Here is a 17,127-nt window from a genome sequence, read left to right as displayed (position 1 = left end):
AATGAAATCATAAACAGGACGGGTGGAGTTATGTCACACATGCAGCGAACAAAAATATATGGACATGTCTGCTCTACTCAAAATTACAACAAACTAATTGCAGCATTACTGCAAAAATGGAAGAGGCAAGTTGAAGGGGGGAAAAGTAAGGAACCTGTCTGTCTTCCCTGTGTTAAAGACTAAAATGGTTAAAAGAAAATTGTGACAAATAAAAAAGTATACTAGTTTCATTTAAGGACAAAAAAAATACAGATTTGCCATACAGATTGCTAAATAGTTCGGAAGAGATTTTCGACGTATCGATTACATAGCACATGATTTATGGACTGATACACAAAACAACGCTGGATTCAAATCTTAGTTTTTCAATTTAAATTATTATACAAAATTCTTGCAACAAATAGAATGTTTTATGTATCGGGGATACAACCATCCCAGCTCTGTAGAATTTGCTATGAAGAGACCCGAATCATTAGATAATATATGTTGGTACTGTCCAAGCTTGTTTTTGGTCTCAGGTTCAGGAATGGCTGAAGAATTGCAACATTTACCTGGAGTTAACTCTACAAATAACACTGCTGGGTGATCTGAAAAGTCATAGTCAATCGATAAACATATTTGCGAAGAGTATTATTATATTATTTATCTTTAATGTAAAAACGTACAGAAACTATTAAAATAGAAAGGTTCAGAACTTTTCTGAAACATCACAGCCCAGTTGAAAAATATATGGCAAATAGAAATCAAAACTGGATGGTCTTCAGAGACAGATGGGAGGGGTTGATGGTAGCTGAAGGACGGGACTAAAACAAACAAAAGATAACTCATGTAAAATATACTGTGTCTGTAAAATCTATATAGTATGTACTGTATAAGCTGGAAGTAGACGCATAAGTGTTGTTGTCCAATAGTTTACCTCCTTTAGGGGAGGGGTGATAGGGTTCGGGAAAAATAAAGGAAAATATATTCTAAAAAAGATATACAGTATCAGTCAAAAGTTTGGACACACCTACTCATTATAGGGTTTTTCTTTATTTTTACTTTTTTTCTACATTGTACAATATTAGTGAGGACATCACAACTATGAAATAACACATATGGAATCATGTAGTAAACCAAAAAGTTTTTATATTTTATATTTGAGATTCTTCGAAGTAGCCACCCTTTAACTTGATGACAGCTTTGCACACTCTTGGCATTCTCTCAACCACCTTCACCTGGAATGCTTTTCCCACAGTCTTGAAGGAGTTTCCATGTATGCTGAGCACTTGTTGGACTCTTTTCCTTCACTCTGCGGTCCAACTCATCTCAAACCATCTCAATTGGGTTGAGGTCAGGTGATTGTGGAGGCCAGGTCATCTGATGCAGCACTCCATCACTCTCCTTCTTGGTCAAATAGCCATTACACAGCATGGAGGTGTGTTTGGTCATTGTCTTGTTGAAAAAGAAATGATAGTCCCACTAAGCGCAAACCAGATGGGATGGTGTATCGCTGCAAAATACTGTGGTTACCATGCTGGTTAAGTGTGCCTTGAATTCGAAATAAATCACAGACAGTGTCACCAGCAAAGAACCCCCACATCATCACACATGCAGAGTGGGAACCACATGGGAACCACACATGCAGAGATCGTCCGTTCACCTACTCTGCGTCTCACAAAGACACGGTGGTTGGAATCAAAAATCTCAAATTTGGACTCATCAGATGAAAGGTCAGATTTCCACCGGTCTAATTTCCATTGCTTGTATTTCTTGGTGCAAGCAAGTTTATTTTTCTTATTGGTGTCCTTCAGTAGTGGCTTCTTTGCAGCAATTCGACCATGAAGGTCTGATTCACGCTGTCTCTCAACAGTTGATGTTGAGATGTGTATGTTAATTGAACTCTGTGAAGCATTTATTTGGGCTGCAATTTCTGAGGCTGGTAACTCAAATGAACTTAAACTCTGGGTCTTCCTTTTCCTGTGGCGGTCCTCATGAGAGCCAGTTTCATCATAGCGCTTGATGGTTTTTGCAACTACACTTGAAGAAACTTTCAAAGTTCTTGAAATGTTCCTGATTGACTGACCTTCATGTCTTATGGTAATGATGGACTGTCATTTCTCTTTGCTTATTTGAGCTGTTCTTGCCATAATATGGACTTGGACTTTTACCAAATAGGGCTATCTTCTGTATACCACCCTACCTTGTCACAACACAACTGATTGGCTCAAACACATTAAGAAGGAAATCAATTCTGCAAATTAACTTTTAAGAAGGCACACCTGTTAATTTAAATGCATTCCAGGTGACTACCTCATGAAGCTGGTTAAGAGAATGCCAAGAGTGTGCAAAGCTGTCATCAAGGCAAAGGGTGGTTACTTTGAAGCATCTCCAATATATAATATATTTCGAATTTGTTTAACACTTTTTATGTTACTACATGATTCCATGTGTTATTTCATAGTTTTACTGTTTCTTCACTATTATTCTACTATGTAGAAAATAGTAAAAATAAAGAAAAACCCTTGAATGAGTGGGTGTGTCCAAACTTTTGACTGGTACAGTATATTTATAAAAAAATATATATGTGGGATTGGAAATAATGCAGACAATTACATTGATAGAAGCCACAATCTATTTGCAATAATAAAGCTGATCCACCCCAAAAAAAAATAAAAAATCAAAAAGCTGTGATAAATGGAAAAGCACTGAGATGGGGATATGAATGATATTCTGAATGAGACATAGCTGAGATGTAGTGAGACTGGTATGGAATACATTGAATGAAACAGTGATATCTGTGAATGAAACAGCAATGTGATACTTTGTGACACAAAGCACCAGGCTGCCATAGGTTAGCCCGAGTGTCAAGGTCAGTCAGTGTGACAAGTGAATGGAGAGCAGGGAAAGGGGGGGGGGGGGGGGGTCCAGTATGATGGTTAGACAAGCTCTGAGAAGAGGGACTCCCTCAGCAGGGTTGAGAAGAGGTTATGCCTAAACGTCATGGAAAGAAATCAATGAGGGAGCAATGTGAAAATGATTTTAGTAAAGTACAGTATTATGTAAACCTTTGATACAGCTCAGAAATGTCTATGCTTATGTAACCACAAGCTGTCACACAGTGAATCCGTTGTTCTTAGTACTTTTCTCTAATAAATACATTGAATTAAATGTATCTATGTGGATAAAGTACTATGAAACTACAACTGTGTAGCATTGTTGCATTAATGAATTGCGTTACTTTCCTTTATTGTTTTATTTATTTCTATCCCCCATTTCTTTCCAGCTAAAATTCATGGAATTTGTTTGTAATTTCCTCCTAGTCCAGCATACTGTTAGTGGCCTCACTCCTCATTTTCATTTGCTGGGTGGGTTTCAGGTCAGTGACAGGGTTAATTTCCAATATCCAAGACTCTCTCTGAAAGTGTTGCCTGGCAAGACTGTCAAAGGCCTGGTCACAGTTAGCTGGGTTGGACTAATATCCGTGCCACATGCATTAAGCAGAGAAGGGTTGCTATGGAAATGACTGGGCAAAATGTCACTGAGTACGGCGTTTTGGGAAACGCGGTCAGTGTCTCTCAAACATCCATCGCTCCAAGGGAAAGCAATTATAAATCAGTAAACAAGGATCTGCCAGTTTAATGAGGAGTAAGAGCACAAATGTCAGCTAGCATGATGGTTGTTTGCAAAGGTTACTAACTGATGGGCAAAGCATTCACCAGTAGAGACATTTAAAGCATGGATACAATGGGCGATTGATGGCCCCTTTGTAGGCTACTTGTTGTTAGTTAGGAGGTTTTGATAATGTGGTTACACTATGCATTCATAATTCTTACATGCTGGCTGCTGTGTTCACAGTCTGCTGTGAAATAGTCATGCCTTATGTGTCCCTTAGAATAAAGTGTTACTTTGTTGTGATGGTTGACACACTATCCTGGTTGTCGATCTGCAGCGCATCTAATATCAGCCTCATGACTTGTGCTATTATGCATTTCTCCCTCTATTGATAAACTACAGGAATGTTTCTGCCATTGCAACCATTGGGCAGGCCACCTAAGCCTTTCTTTGGGCCACCTTAGTCCAAACAGTGTAAAAAAATATACAGCACCGTTAAAAAGTTTGGGGTCACTTAGAAATGTCATTGTTTACCAAGTAAACATACATGAAATGAGGTGCAAAATGAATAGTAAATATAGTCAAGACGTTGACAAGGTTATAAATAATGATTTTTAATTGAAATAATAATTGTGTTCTTCAAACTTTGCTTTACCCAAATAATCCTCCATTTGCAGCAATTACAGCCTTGCAGGCCTTTGGCATTCTAGTTGTCAGTTTGTTGAGGTAATCTGAAGAGATTTCACCCCATGCTTCCTGAAGCACCTCCCACAAATTGGATTGGCTTGATGGGTACTTCTTACGTACCATACTGTCAAGCTGCTCCCACAACAGCTCAATAGGGTTGAGATCCGGTGACTGTGCTGGCCAGCTGACTGCTTCTTCCCTAAATAGTTCTTGCATTGTTTGGAGCTGTGCTTTGGGTCCTTGTCCTATTGTAGGAGGAAATTGGCTTCAATTATGCGCCGTCCACAGGGTGTGGCATGGCGTTGCAAAATGGAGTGATAGCCTCCCTTCTTCAAAATCCCTTTTACCCTGTACAAATCTCCCACTTTACCACCACCAAAGCACCCCCAGACCATCACATTGCCTCCACCATGCTTGACAGATGGCGTCAAGCACTCCTCTAGCATCTTTTCATTTTTTCTGCATCTCACGAATGTTCTTCTTTGTGATCTGAACACCTCAAACTTAGATTTGTCTGTCCATAACACCTTTTCCCGATCTTCCTTTGTCCAGTGTCTGTGTTCTTTTGCCCATCTTAATCTTTTATTTTTATTGGCCAGTCTGAGATACGGCTTTTTCTTTGCAACTGCCTAGAAGGCCAGCATCCCAGAGTCGCCTCTTCACTGTTGACGTTGAGACTGGTGTTTTGCGGGTACTATTTAATGAAGCTGCCAGTTGAGTACTTGTGAGGTGTCTGTTTCTCAAACTAGACACTCTAATGTACTTGTCCTCTTGCTCAGTTGTGTACCGGGGCCTCCCACTCCTCTTTCTATTCTGGTTAGAGCCAGTTTGCGCTGTTCTGTGACGGGAGTAGTATACAGCGTTGTACGAGATCTTCAGTTTCTTGGCAATTTCTCACATGGAATAGCCTTCATTTCTCAGAACAAGAATAGACTGATGAGTTTCATTAGAAAGTTATTTGTTTCTGGCCATTTTGGGCCTGTATTCGAACCCACAAATACTGATGCTCCAGATACTCAACTAGTCTAAAGAAGGACAGTTTTATTGCTTCTTTAGTCAGGACTACAATTTTCAGCTGTGTTAACATAATTGCAAAAGGGTTTTCTAAATGATCAATTAGCCTTTTAAAATGATAAACTTGGATTAGCTAAAACAACGTCCCATTGACCACAGGAGTGATGGTTGCTGATAATGGGCCTCTGTACGCCTACGTAGATATTTCATAAAAAATTGGCCGTTTCCAGCTACAATAGTAATTTACAACACTGTATTTATGATCAATTTTATGTTATTTTAATGGACAAAATATGTGCCTTTCTTTCAAAAACAAGGACATTTCTAAGCGACCAATTTTGATTGATAGTGTAAATACAAATAAATTATATATATACAGTACCAGTCAAAAGTTTGGACACACCTACTCATCAATAGTCTTTCTTTATTTTATTTATATTTTCTACATTGTAGAATAAGAGTGAAGACATCAAAACTATGAAATAACACATATTGAATCATGTAGTAACCAAAAAAAGTGTTAAACAAATCAACATTGCCAGCAGCATACCACCCTGCATACCACTACTGGCTTGCTTCTGAAGCTAAGCAGGGTTGGTCCTGGTCAGTCCCTGGATGGGAGACCAGATGCTGCTGGAAGTGGTTTTGGAGGGCCAGTAGGAGGCACTCTTTCCTCTGGTCTAAAAAATATCCCAATGCCCCAGGGCAGTGATTGGGGACACTGCCCTGTGTAGGGTGCCGTCTTTCGGATGGGACGTTAAACGGGTGTCCTGACTCTCTGAGGTCATTAAAGATCCCATGGCACTTATCGTAAGAGTAGGGGTGTTAACCCCGGTGTCCTGGCTAAATTCCCAATCTGGCCCTCAAACCATCATGGTCACCTAATAATCCCCAGTTTACAATTGGCTCATTCATCCCCCTCCTCTCCCCTGTAACTATTCCCCAGGTCGTTGCTGCAAATGAGAACGTGTTCTCAGTCAACTTACCTGGTAAATAAATAAAATGTATTTTATATTTATTTGAGATTATTTGAGTAGCCACCCTTTGCCTTGATGACAGCTTTGCACACTCTTGGCATTCTCCCAACCAGCTTCATGAGGTAGTCACCTGGAATGCATTTCAATTAACAGGTGTGCCTTCTTAAAAGTTAATTTGTGTAATTTCTTTCCTTCTTAATGCATTTCAGCCAATCAGTTGTGTTGTGACAAGGTAGGGGTGGTATACAGAAGATAGCCCTATTTGGTAAAAGTCCAAGTCCAAATTATGGCAAAAACAGCTCAAATAAGCAAAGAGAAACGACAGTACATCATTACCTTGAGACATGAAGGTCAGTCAATGCGGAACATTTCAAGAACTTTGAACTATTATAAAACTGTCTCTCATGAGGACCGCCACAGGAAAGGAAGACCCAGAGCTACCTCTGCTGCAGAGAAGAAGTTCATTAGAGTTAACTGCACCTCAGATTGCAGCCCAAATAAATGCTTCACCGAGTTCAACTAACAGACACATCAACTGTTCAGAGGAGACTGCTTGAAATCAGGCCTTCATGGTCAAATTGCTGCAAAGAAACTACTACTAAAGGACACCAATATGAAGAGACGACTTGCTTGTACCAAGAAACACAAGCAATGGACATTAGACCGGTGGAAATGTGACCTTTCATCTCATGAGTCCAAATTTAGGTTTTTTGGTTCCAACTGCCGTGTCTTTGTGAGATGCAGAGTAGGTGAACTGATTAACTCTGCATGTGTGGTTCCCACCGTGAAGCTTGGAGGTGTGATGGTTTGGGCATGCTTTGCTGGTGACACTGTCTGTGATTTATTTAAAATTCAAGGCACACAGAATGGCTACCACAGCATTCTGCAGCAATACACCATCCCATCTGGTTTGCACTTAATGGGACTATCATTTGTTTTTCAACAGGACAATGACCCCAAAAAACACCTCCAGGCTGTGTAAGGGCTATTTGACCAAGAAGGAGAGTGATGAAGTGCTGCATCAGATGACCTGATATCCACATTCACCCGACCTCAACCCAATTGAGATGGTTTGGGATGAGTTGGACCGCAGAGTGAAGGAAAAGAAACCAACAAGTGCTCAGCAAATGTGGGAACACCTTCAAAACTGTTAAAAAAGTATTCCTCATGAAGGTGATTGAGAGAATGCCAAGAGTGTGCAAAGCTGTCATCAAGGTGGCTACTTTGAAGAATCTCAAATATGTTTTGATTTATTTAACACTTTTTTGGTTACTACATAATTCCATATGTGTAATTTCATAGTTTTGATGTCTTCACTATTATTGTACAATGTAGAAAACAGTAAAAAATAAAGAAAAACCCTTGAATGAGTAGGTGTGTCCAAACTTTTGACTGGTACTGTATACATGTACATAGAAAAGTTAAAATACCTATGTAAACTTAGTTGCCAGTTTCTCTAGTACCGGTCAGACCCACCATTTCCCCCAGAACAGCCTTAGGTCTTTGTGGCATGGAATTATTGCTCAATTGGTATCAACGGACCTAACGTGTGCCAGAAAAATGTTCCCCACACGCTTACACTAAAATTACCAGCCTGTAGTGTTGACACCAGGCAGGATGGGGTCATGGACTCATGCTGCTTACGCCAAATCCCGACTCTGCCATCAGCATGACGCAAAAGGAATCGGTATTCGTCAGACCATGCAATGTTTTTATTCTCCTCAATATTTCAGTTTTGGTGCCTACTTCATCCGTTTCTTCTTGTTTTCAGCTGATACGAGTGGAATCCGATGTGGTTTTCTGCTGCAATAGCCCATCTGTGATTTCCGAGATGTCATACTGCACACCACAGCTGTACTGTTCCGTTATTTGCCTGTTTGTGGCCCGGGCTGTTAGCTTGCACGATTCTTTCCATTCTCCTTCGATCTCTCATTAACAAGCTGTTTTCGCCCACAGGACTTCCGCTGACTGAATGTTTTTGTTTGTTGCACCATTCTCGGTAAACCTTAGACACTGTTGTGCTTGAAAAGCCTAGGAGTTTTTCTTCTCTTAAATACTGGAACCGGCGCGCCTGGCACTAATGATCATACCAAGTTCAAAGTTATCTAGGACACTTGTTTTGCCCGTTCTAACATTCAATCGAACACTAACTGAATGCCTTGATACCTATCTGCCTGCTTCATAAAGCAAGCCACGGCCACAGGGTGTTGTACCTAATAAACTGACCACTGAGTGTATTTTTCTCATCTTTGAGAACCAACAATCATCAAGCTAGACAGTCAGGGAGAATTGAAAATTCCAAAAACAATGAATTTAGCAGTATTGATTTTGTTATAATCTTTGAGTATGAATGTCATTTTTGTTTTTGGGCACTGGCCAGCTGGGCTAGTAGACTGCAATATTTTACCAGCCCTGGTCCAAAATATGTTCCATGAGATATTTGAAAATACAACATTTCAGTAGCAGGCAGGCTAGTTTACCACATTTACAACTAGCCTTGTCTGAAAAGTACTAGCCACCGGCTAGCGGGCAGCTTAAGTCCATCCCTGTGTTTGAGCAGAAGAACACATCATTAGCCATGGCAGAATGCATAGAATTACATAAAATTCATTTTAAAACTGCAAAATGTTCTCTCAGCTCCATGGCACAATGTGTATAATTGAAGGAAATTAGCTTTAAATTGTAAAAATGTCTCTCAGCTCCATGGAGAAAATGTTGGAATGTCAGAAAATTGGCCACAAAATTCAAAAATGTCTCTAAACTGGCAAGATGGGGGGGAAGTAAAGAAATTCAGTCTCGTCGACGGGTCGATAGCTCCCATTGCCACACCCCCTGCCATGCCCACCACCTAATCCCCTTTTTGATCCAGAAAAATACCCAAACTAGCCTATTGATCCCATATTGGAACCTGGGTTGTGTTCATTAGGCACCAAACAGAATGAAAACTGACTGAAACAGATGGACTAATCATTTTCTGTTGCATGCCCTGTTGTAAAACAGCCTTGTTTATTGCATGGTCTATGTTCTGATTGGTCCCAATACTCTGTGTGCCTGCAGTATGGAGGAGACTGTGAGGAGCCTGCTACAGAACCAGGACACACTGGAGGGCCCCAGCGTGGATCCACTGGACCTTATGAAAGCCTACAAGGTAGAACATTGACCATATTTGTTCTTACTTGCTTTCTGTTTATTTTATTAAATTAACCAAATATTTTATTATACAAGTATGAAACCCTTGATAAATCACCCTACAGGTTCCTTTATAAACAGTGTTAGATTAAAGGCTGTGAACAATCCATAAAAAATAAAATCGTATAACTTTCTGAAATGTCCAATCATTGGCAATCCCCTGAAATGTTGTACTGTACACAGTAGCATGGTGATAGGGCATCCAGAAGAGCCAGAGGGATGAGTGGCAACCCTTAGGTTAGATGCTGTCAAATCTCCTGACGACTGTCATACAACATCTTAGGCCAGTCATACATGCTGACACTAATGCAGCTACCACCAGGAGCAAGTACCACCACTGGTGATATTTGAACCTTGGTCACCTGGCCCCAAGGCGAGTATGCTAACCACAGTCCCAAAGGAGTTAACAAGCTGGCGAGGGCTGGTTCAAAAGGCCAGGTTCGTTAAAATACAATGCGGTGACATTTTACCATGACATCTGTGTAAGATTAACCCAATGTGAGGTCTTCAGCAAATATTCAGGTTTTAAGTACCTGTAACATATTCTTAATCAGGATTAATGGGAAAGTGGTGCCAATATAGTGCACGATTATGTAAAACATTTACATTATACATTTTAGCAGACACTTTTATCCAGAGCAACTTACAGTAGTGAGAATGCACGCATTGTTATACTTTTTCATACGGGTCCCCAGTGGGAAATGAACCCACCATCCTGCCGGTGCAAGCACCATGCTCTACCAACTGAGCCACAGAGGACTACACTGAATTTCATTACTACACTGCAAGTCATTATGAGCCAACTATGCTTGCCTGGAGGCCTTACTAATTGTCTACTGGATGGTTGCTTGGTTCTGAGAAAGTATCAATGTGATGAACACTAAATCGATTTGAGGCCGTGACATTTTGTAGACTAGACGGCACACTATGCACCCACATGCCTCTATCTTTTTGATTAGTCCTCACCTTTAGCACTTGTGAGATGCAATTGATTGGTGTAGGTAGCGAGGGTAAAAGTGCTTGACATAAAAACCAACGAAGCGTATTACAAATGCAAATAAGCCTCATAATTCACAATGCATTTTTAAACAGCAGTTCACAAGACTTCATGGATTGGTGCAAGGAAGGAGACTTTCGCAAATGCTGATGTTTTTGTAACATCTGAGGTCCCATTTTCATAATGTTAGAAAAATTGGGATAAATGATCTCTATGGTTCAATCAATAAATATTGGGGGATCAACCAAAGACACCCATATGAGTTAAGGTGGAAAACCAGTCAAATGAGCAGCCAGAAAAATAAGAAGTAATCTACAGTATTAGTGGTGGCTATCAAACTAACTTTAATTGGGAAGAGGCAGCTACAGAATATAAAATATAACATCAAACAAATCCTGTGATTGATTTTCTTGGAAGGAGTCAAAATACAACGAATTGGAAGTCTTAATTTTACACTCCTGCACAGTGCTTGTAGCTACATCCCTATACAGCAAACTGCAAATCCAGAATAGCAGTTCACCTACTGTATATGATTAAATAAAATCCACAAATGATGGCCAAATTCAAGATCTTTCCATTAATACTATGTGTATCTTGTAGGTTGGAGAAAATTGACGAGGCACATACCCAGTTAGTTCCAATAGGCAATGCAACTCTTTCAACAGCTCTGTTTCTCTCCAACCCCTCTTTCAATGGTTTAGAACAAACTCCTGGAGGAGATGTGGAAACAGCAGAACAGTCTGGAGGGCCCAACACCCCCGTTGATAGAGAGGAGGACCAACTCTCCAGGAGCCAGCCGTAGCAGACATGAGGAGGACTCCCACGAGGCCAAGCCCCTTCTAGAGCGACTACGGGCCCTGGAGGTAAGCTCAGGCACGGTAGGGTCTCTTCTCCACTTAGTACCTCTCTCCATCCTCAATTATGGATAAGAATGACTTCATAGGGTGAATTACCATGGTTTATTTTTTTGCTGTAATACTATATACTTGGTTATAATCAAAGTTGGTCAGGAATTTGAAGCTCACTCACATTGGCACATGCTTCATTTGTATTATATCATTAAGATCATGATTTAAGCATAAATGAAAAGTAAATACAGTGCCAGTCACAATGATGTTACTTGTATGTAGGTCAGGGACGGACAATCTTGGAGGCTTTCTCTCCCACCAAGCAGAAACACTTGATTCTGCTAATCAATGCCAATAGGTCCTGCTATGGTTAGTTGAATTAGGTGTGTTACTGCTTGGCTGGAGCAAAAGCCTGCCCCTGCTTGTATCTTTAGTCTAAATATGGCCCACAAAGATAACTTTTTAAATTCTTCAGAATTGTATGAGGATACGATATTGCATCGTGCATTGTACTAAAGCGGATAGAAACACTTTGAAAACTATACACAGTAATTCTGTCTGTTATAGCTGCCAGGTATCATTCCTTAGACCGTCAATCATGACTGATTCCATTATGAGCTAAGAGCTCATTGAATACATAGTTCCAGGTTAAAGCAGACAGAAGCTTGGTGAAAAAATAAGATGACAATTATTATTTTCTACTCTATTAATTCTGTCCATTTAAGTAATTTATATGTAAAAAGACCTGAGAAAAAGGTGCATTTGGGGACCTGGGACACCGACTTCCGGAGTCCCTGCATACTTCTTCAGTAATCTGTAATCTGGCCCTGATTCACGCAGAGAAGACTGGGTCTGACTTGACAGTACAAGGTCATATCCTGTGTGTGATAATTCAATCACTGACAAGGTAGTTGATGGCCCAGTACAGTCAAAAACAAGTTGGAATAATACTTTGAAATTCAAAGCATTATGGTAATGCCCTTTTAGTGTAAGAGCTGTTTGAAAAAAGTGCATGAAATTTAAGCCTGTTGTGGTGGGATGGAGTTGTGGCCTGCCTGGTGTCATCACCAGGCAGTACATTGGCTAATAGACCAATAAGAAAGAGAGTTCCAAACCTGAAAACACTCCCAGACAGTCTCAGCAAAAATGCTTGAGAAATTGCTATTTGATAAGATGTTTTTTAAATTCTTCTTTATGACAATTTTAATTGAAAACAATCACAGTATGGTACTTAATTGTTACCCAGAAATGATTCCATGCCCATGATCCTGTGATAGTATTCCTTAATCACACCTGCTCTACAGAAGCAAATAGAACTTACCATCTGTCTGCAGATCCCAGATCAGTAATAGTGATAATTTATTCCCCTGAAATACTGTGCTCCAAGGTGGCTTAGCAGTTCAGACGTCTTTTTTCCGTATTGTCGTGTCGTGTCCTGTATATATATATATTTACACCTTTTCTTCACATATCTTTTATTTATTTTATTATCCAAGAACTCAACTACAAAAGCTTTCCTGCAAAAGCTTTCCTGCAACCCGCTTCACCAATTACAATAAGTATTATTTACCTCAATCTGAAAACCCATCGTGGAAGATAGCCAGGGGCTAATTCAGAAGCTAGCCTGAAAGCTAACCAGAAGCTACTCCGATAGCTAGCCAGAAGCTAATCTGTAGCTGCCCCGAAATTAGCCGGTTTGCTGGCTAGCGTTGGTGTTTCAGCTGCCCACGTTTTGCGGTCATCAGCTATTCCTTTAGCTCGATAATCTACCGGCACTTTTGTGCAACGCGACTCGGACCGGAGCATTCCGGGACTTTTTTTCTCTCAGTTTCCCCGGATTCCAACCGCAGGCTCTGGACACTTGCACCTTGATTTCGCAGCTAGCTAGCTGCATACCGTGTGACTATTGGCTTACGTCGACCCCGGAGCAAACTCAAATCATGCTGGAGCTAGCCAGCTGAGGAGTTCCATCACCATCCGGACCCGTTTCTTTTGTTGCTGCTGCAGATACGGAACCCCACCGGGCCTTCACGACTGACTGCCGACGTTATCTGCCCGAGGGATTTATCCAACCGGCACCTCCGTCCCGACGTTACCTGAACGCTCATCTGAGGCCCGCTAATCGTTAGCTGTCTTATCGGCTGCTATCTGAACAAAACCCCACTACACGGAACCTAACGACGGAAACGCACGAGGTATCTACAAACAGACCTCCATCCTATGCTGCTACCGATAGCCATATACCCGGCCAGCTGTCTGGATCGCCACGACCCCAACCAACCTCTACTCACTGGACCCTTATTGATCACTCGATTAAGCATGCCTCTCCTTAATGTAAATATGCCCTGTCCATTGCTGTTCTGGTTAGTGTTTATTGGCTTATTTCACTGTAGAGATTCTAGCCCTGCTCTCTATACCATATCCAACCTCTCAGTTCCACCACCCACATATGCGATGACATCACCTGGTTTCAATGATGTTTCTAGAGACAAGATCTCTCTCATCATCACTCAATACCTAGGTTTACCTCCACTGTATTCACATCCTACCATACCTTTGTCTGTACATTATTCCTTTAAACTATTTTATCGCCCCCAGAAACTTCCTTTTACTCTCTGCTCTAGTAGCTCTAGGCGACCAATTCTCATAGCTTTTAGCCGTACCATTATCCTACTTCTCCTCTGTTCCTCTGGTGATGTAGAGGTGAATCCAGGCCCTGCAGTACCTGGCTCCACTCCTATTCCCCAGGCGCTCTCTTTTGATGACTTCTGTAACCGTAATAGCCTTGGCTTCATGCATGTTAACATTAGAAGCCTCCTCCCTAAGTTTGTTTTGTTCACTGCTTTAGCACACTCTACCAACCCGGATGTTTTAGCCGTGTCTGAATCCTGGCTTAGAAAGACCACCAAAAATTCAGACATTTTTATCCCCAATTACAATATTTTCAGACAAGATAGAACGGCCAAAGGGGGCGGTGTTGCAATCTACTGCAAAGACTGCCTGCAGAGTTCTGTTATACTATCCAGGTCTGTTCCCAAACAATTTGAACTTCTACTTTTAAAAATCCACCTCTCTAAAAACAAGTCTCTCACCGTTGCCTCCTGCTATAGACCACCCTCTGCCCCCAGCTGTGTTCTGGACACTATATGTGAACTGATTGCCCCCCATCTATCTTCAGAGCTCGTGCTGCTAGGTGACCTAAATTTGAACATGCTCAACACCCCAGCCACCCTACAATCTAAGCTTGATGCCCTCAATCTCACACAAATTATCAATGAACCTACCAGGTACCACCCCAATTCCGTAAACACGGGTACCCTCATAGATATCATCCTAACAAACTTGCCCTCCAAATACACCTCTGCTGTTTTCAACCAAGATCTCAGCGATCACTGCCTCATTGCCTGCATCCGTAATGGGTCAGCGGTCAAACGACCTCCACTCATCACTGTCAAACGCTCCCTGAAACACTTCAGCGAGCAGGCCTTCCTAATCGACCTGGCCGGGGTATCCTGGAAGGATATTGATCTCATCCCGTCAGTAGAGGATGCCTGGTCATTTTTAAAAAATGCCTTCCTCACCATCTTGAATAAGCATGCCCCATTCAAGAAATTTAGAACCAGGAACAGATATAGCCCTTGGTTCTCTCCTGACCTGACTGCCCTTAACCAACAGAAAAACATCCTATGGCGTTCTGCATTAGCATCGAACAGCCCCCGTGATATGCAACTTTTCAGGGAAGCCAGAAACCAATATACACAGGCAGTTAGAACAGCCAAGGCTAGCTTTTTCAAGCAGAAATTTGCTTCCTGCAACACAAATTCAAAAAAGTTCTGGGACACCGTAAAGTCCATGGAGAATAAGAACACCTCCTCCCAGCTTCCAACCGCTCTGAAGATAGGAAACACTGTCACCACCGACAAATCCACTATAATTGAGAATTTCAATAAGCATTTTTCTACGGCTGGCCATGCTTTCCACCTGGCTACCCCTACCCCGGACAACAGCACTGCCCTCCCCTCTGCTACTCGCCCAAGCCTTCCCCATTTCTCTTTCTCCCAAATACAGTCAGCTGATGTTCTTAATGAGCTGCAAAATCTGGACCCTTACAAATCAGCCGGGCTAGATAATCTGGACCCTTTCTTTCTAAAACTATCTGCTGAAATTGTTGCCACCCCTATCACTAGCCTCTTCAACCTCTCTTTCGTGTCGTCTGAGATCCCCAAAGATTGGAAAGCAGCTGCGGTTATCCCCCTCTTTAAAGGGGGGGACACCCTTGACCCTAACTGCTACAGACCTATATCTATCCTACCCTGCCTTTCTAAGGTCTTCGAAAGCCAAGTCAACAAACAGATTACCGACCATTTCGAATCACACCACACCTTCTCCGCTATGCAATCTGGTTTCAGAGCTGGTCATGGGTGCACCTCAGCCACGCTCAAGGTCATAAACGATATCGTAACCGCCATCGATAGGAAACAATACTGTGCAGCCGTATTCATTGACCCGGCCAAGGCTTTTGACTCTGTCAATCACCACATCCTCATTGGCAGACTCGACAGCCTTGGTTTCTCTAATGATTGCCTCGCCTGGTTCACCAACTACTTCTCTGATAGAGTTCAGTGTGTCAAATCGGAGGGTCTGTTGTCCGGGCCTCTGGCAGTCTCTATGGGGGTGCCACAGGGTTCAATTCTTGGACCGACTCTCTTCTCTGTTTACATCAATGATGTCGCTTTTGCTGCTGGTGATTCTCTGATCCACCTCTACGCAGACGACACTATTCTGTATACTTCTGGCCCTTCTTTTGACACTGTGTTAACAACCCTCCAGGCGAGCTTCAATGCCATACAACTCTCCTTCCGTGGCCTCCAACTGCTCTTAAACACAAGTAAAACCAAATGCATGCTCTTCAACCGATCGCTGCCTGCTCCTGCCCGCCTGTCCAACATCACTACTTTGGACGGCTCTGACTTAGAATATGTGGACAACTACAAATACCTAGGTGTCTGGTTAGACTGTAAACTCTCCTTCCAGACCCACATCAAACATCTCCAATCCAAAGTCAAATCTAGAATTGGCTTCCTATTCCGCAACAAAGCATCCTTTACTCATGCTGCCAAACATACCCTTGTAAAACTGACCATCCTACCAATCCTCGACTTCGGTGATGTCATTTACAAAATAGCCTCCAAAACCCTACTCAATAAATTGGATGCAGTCTATCACAGTGCCATCCGTTTTGTCACCAAAGCCCCATATACTACCCACCACTGCGACCTGTACACTCTCGTTGGCTGGCCCTCGCTTCATACTCGTTGCCAAACCCACTGGTTCCAGGTCATCTACAAGACCCTGCTAGGTAAAGTCCCCCCTTATCTCAGCTCGCTGGTCACCATAGCAGCACCTACCTGTAGCACGCGCTCCAGCAGGTATATCTCTCTAGTCACCCCCAAAACCAATTCTTCCTTTGGACGCCTCTCCTTCCAGTTCTCTGCTGCCAATGACTGGAACGAACTACAAAAATCTCTGAAACTGGAAACACCTATCTCCCTCACTAGCTTTAAGCACCAGCTGTCAGAGCAGCTCATAGATTACTGCACCTGTACATAACCCATCTACAATTTAGCCCAAACAACTACCTCTTTACCTACTGTATTTATTTATTAATTTATTTTGCTCCTTTGCACCCCATTATTTATGTCTCTACTTTGCACTTTCTTCCAATGCAAACCAACCATTCCAGTGTTTTTTTTTTAAAAAAAAAATTTTTTTTTTACTTGCTGTGTTGTACTCACTTCGCCTCCATGGCCTTTTTATATTT

The 17,127-nt window shown here is 41.8% G+C and overlaps 1 protein-coding gene across 2 annotated transcripts in view; it reads left to right on the top strand.

The window, feature by feature from the left end:
• The window catches only part of LOC129816411 (nck-associated protein 5-like), a 111,295-nt gene that overhangs the window by 31,137 nt on the left and 63,031 nt on the right, over positions 1–17,127 (top strand). For both annotated transcript variants that reach the window (XM_055870869.1, XM_055870868.1), the window contains exons 3-4: positions 9,330–9,420; positions 11,160–11,321. In XM_055870869.1, the coding sequence (XP_055726844.1) occupies positions 9,330–9,420; positions 11,160–11,321 (253 nt within the window). The remainder of the gene's footprint in view (positions 1–9,329; positions 9,421–11,159; positions 11,322–17,127) is intronic.

Source organism: Salvelinus fontinalis, chromosome 19 (genome assembly GCF_029448725.1).
Source record: "Salvelinus fontinalis isolate EN_2023a chromosome 19, ASM2944872v1, whole genome shotgun sequence".
Lineage (NCBI taxonomy): Eukaryota > Metazoa > Chordata > Actinopteri > Salmoniformes > Salmonidae > Salvelinus > Salvelinus fontinalis.
Note: the sequence above shows the minus strand (reverse complement) of the source record. Positions and strands in the feature narration are given on the sequence as shown.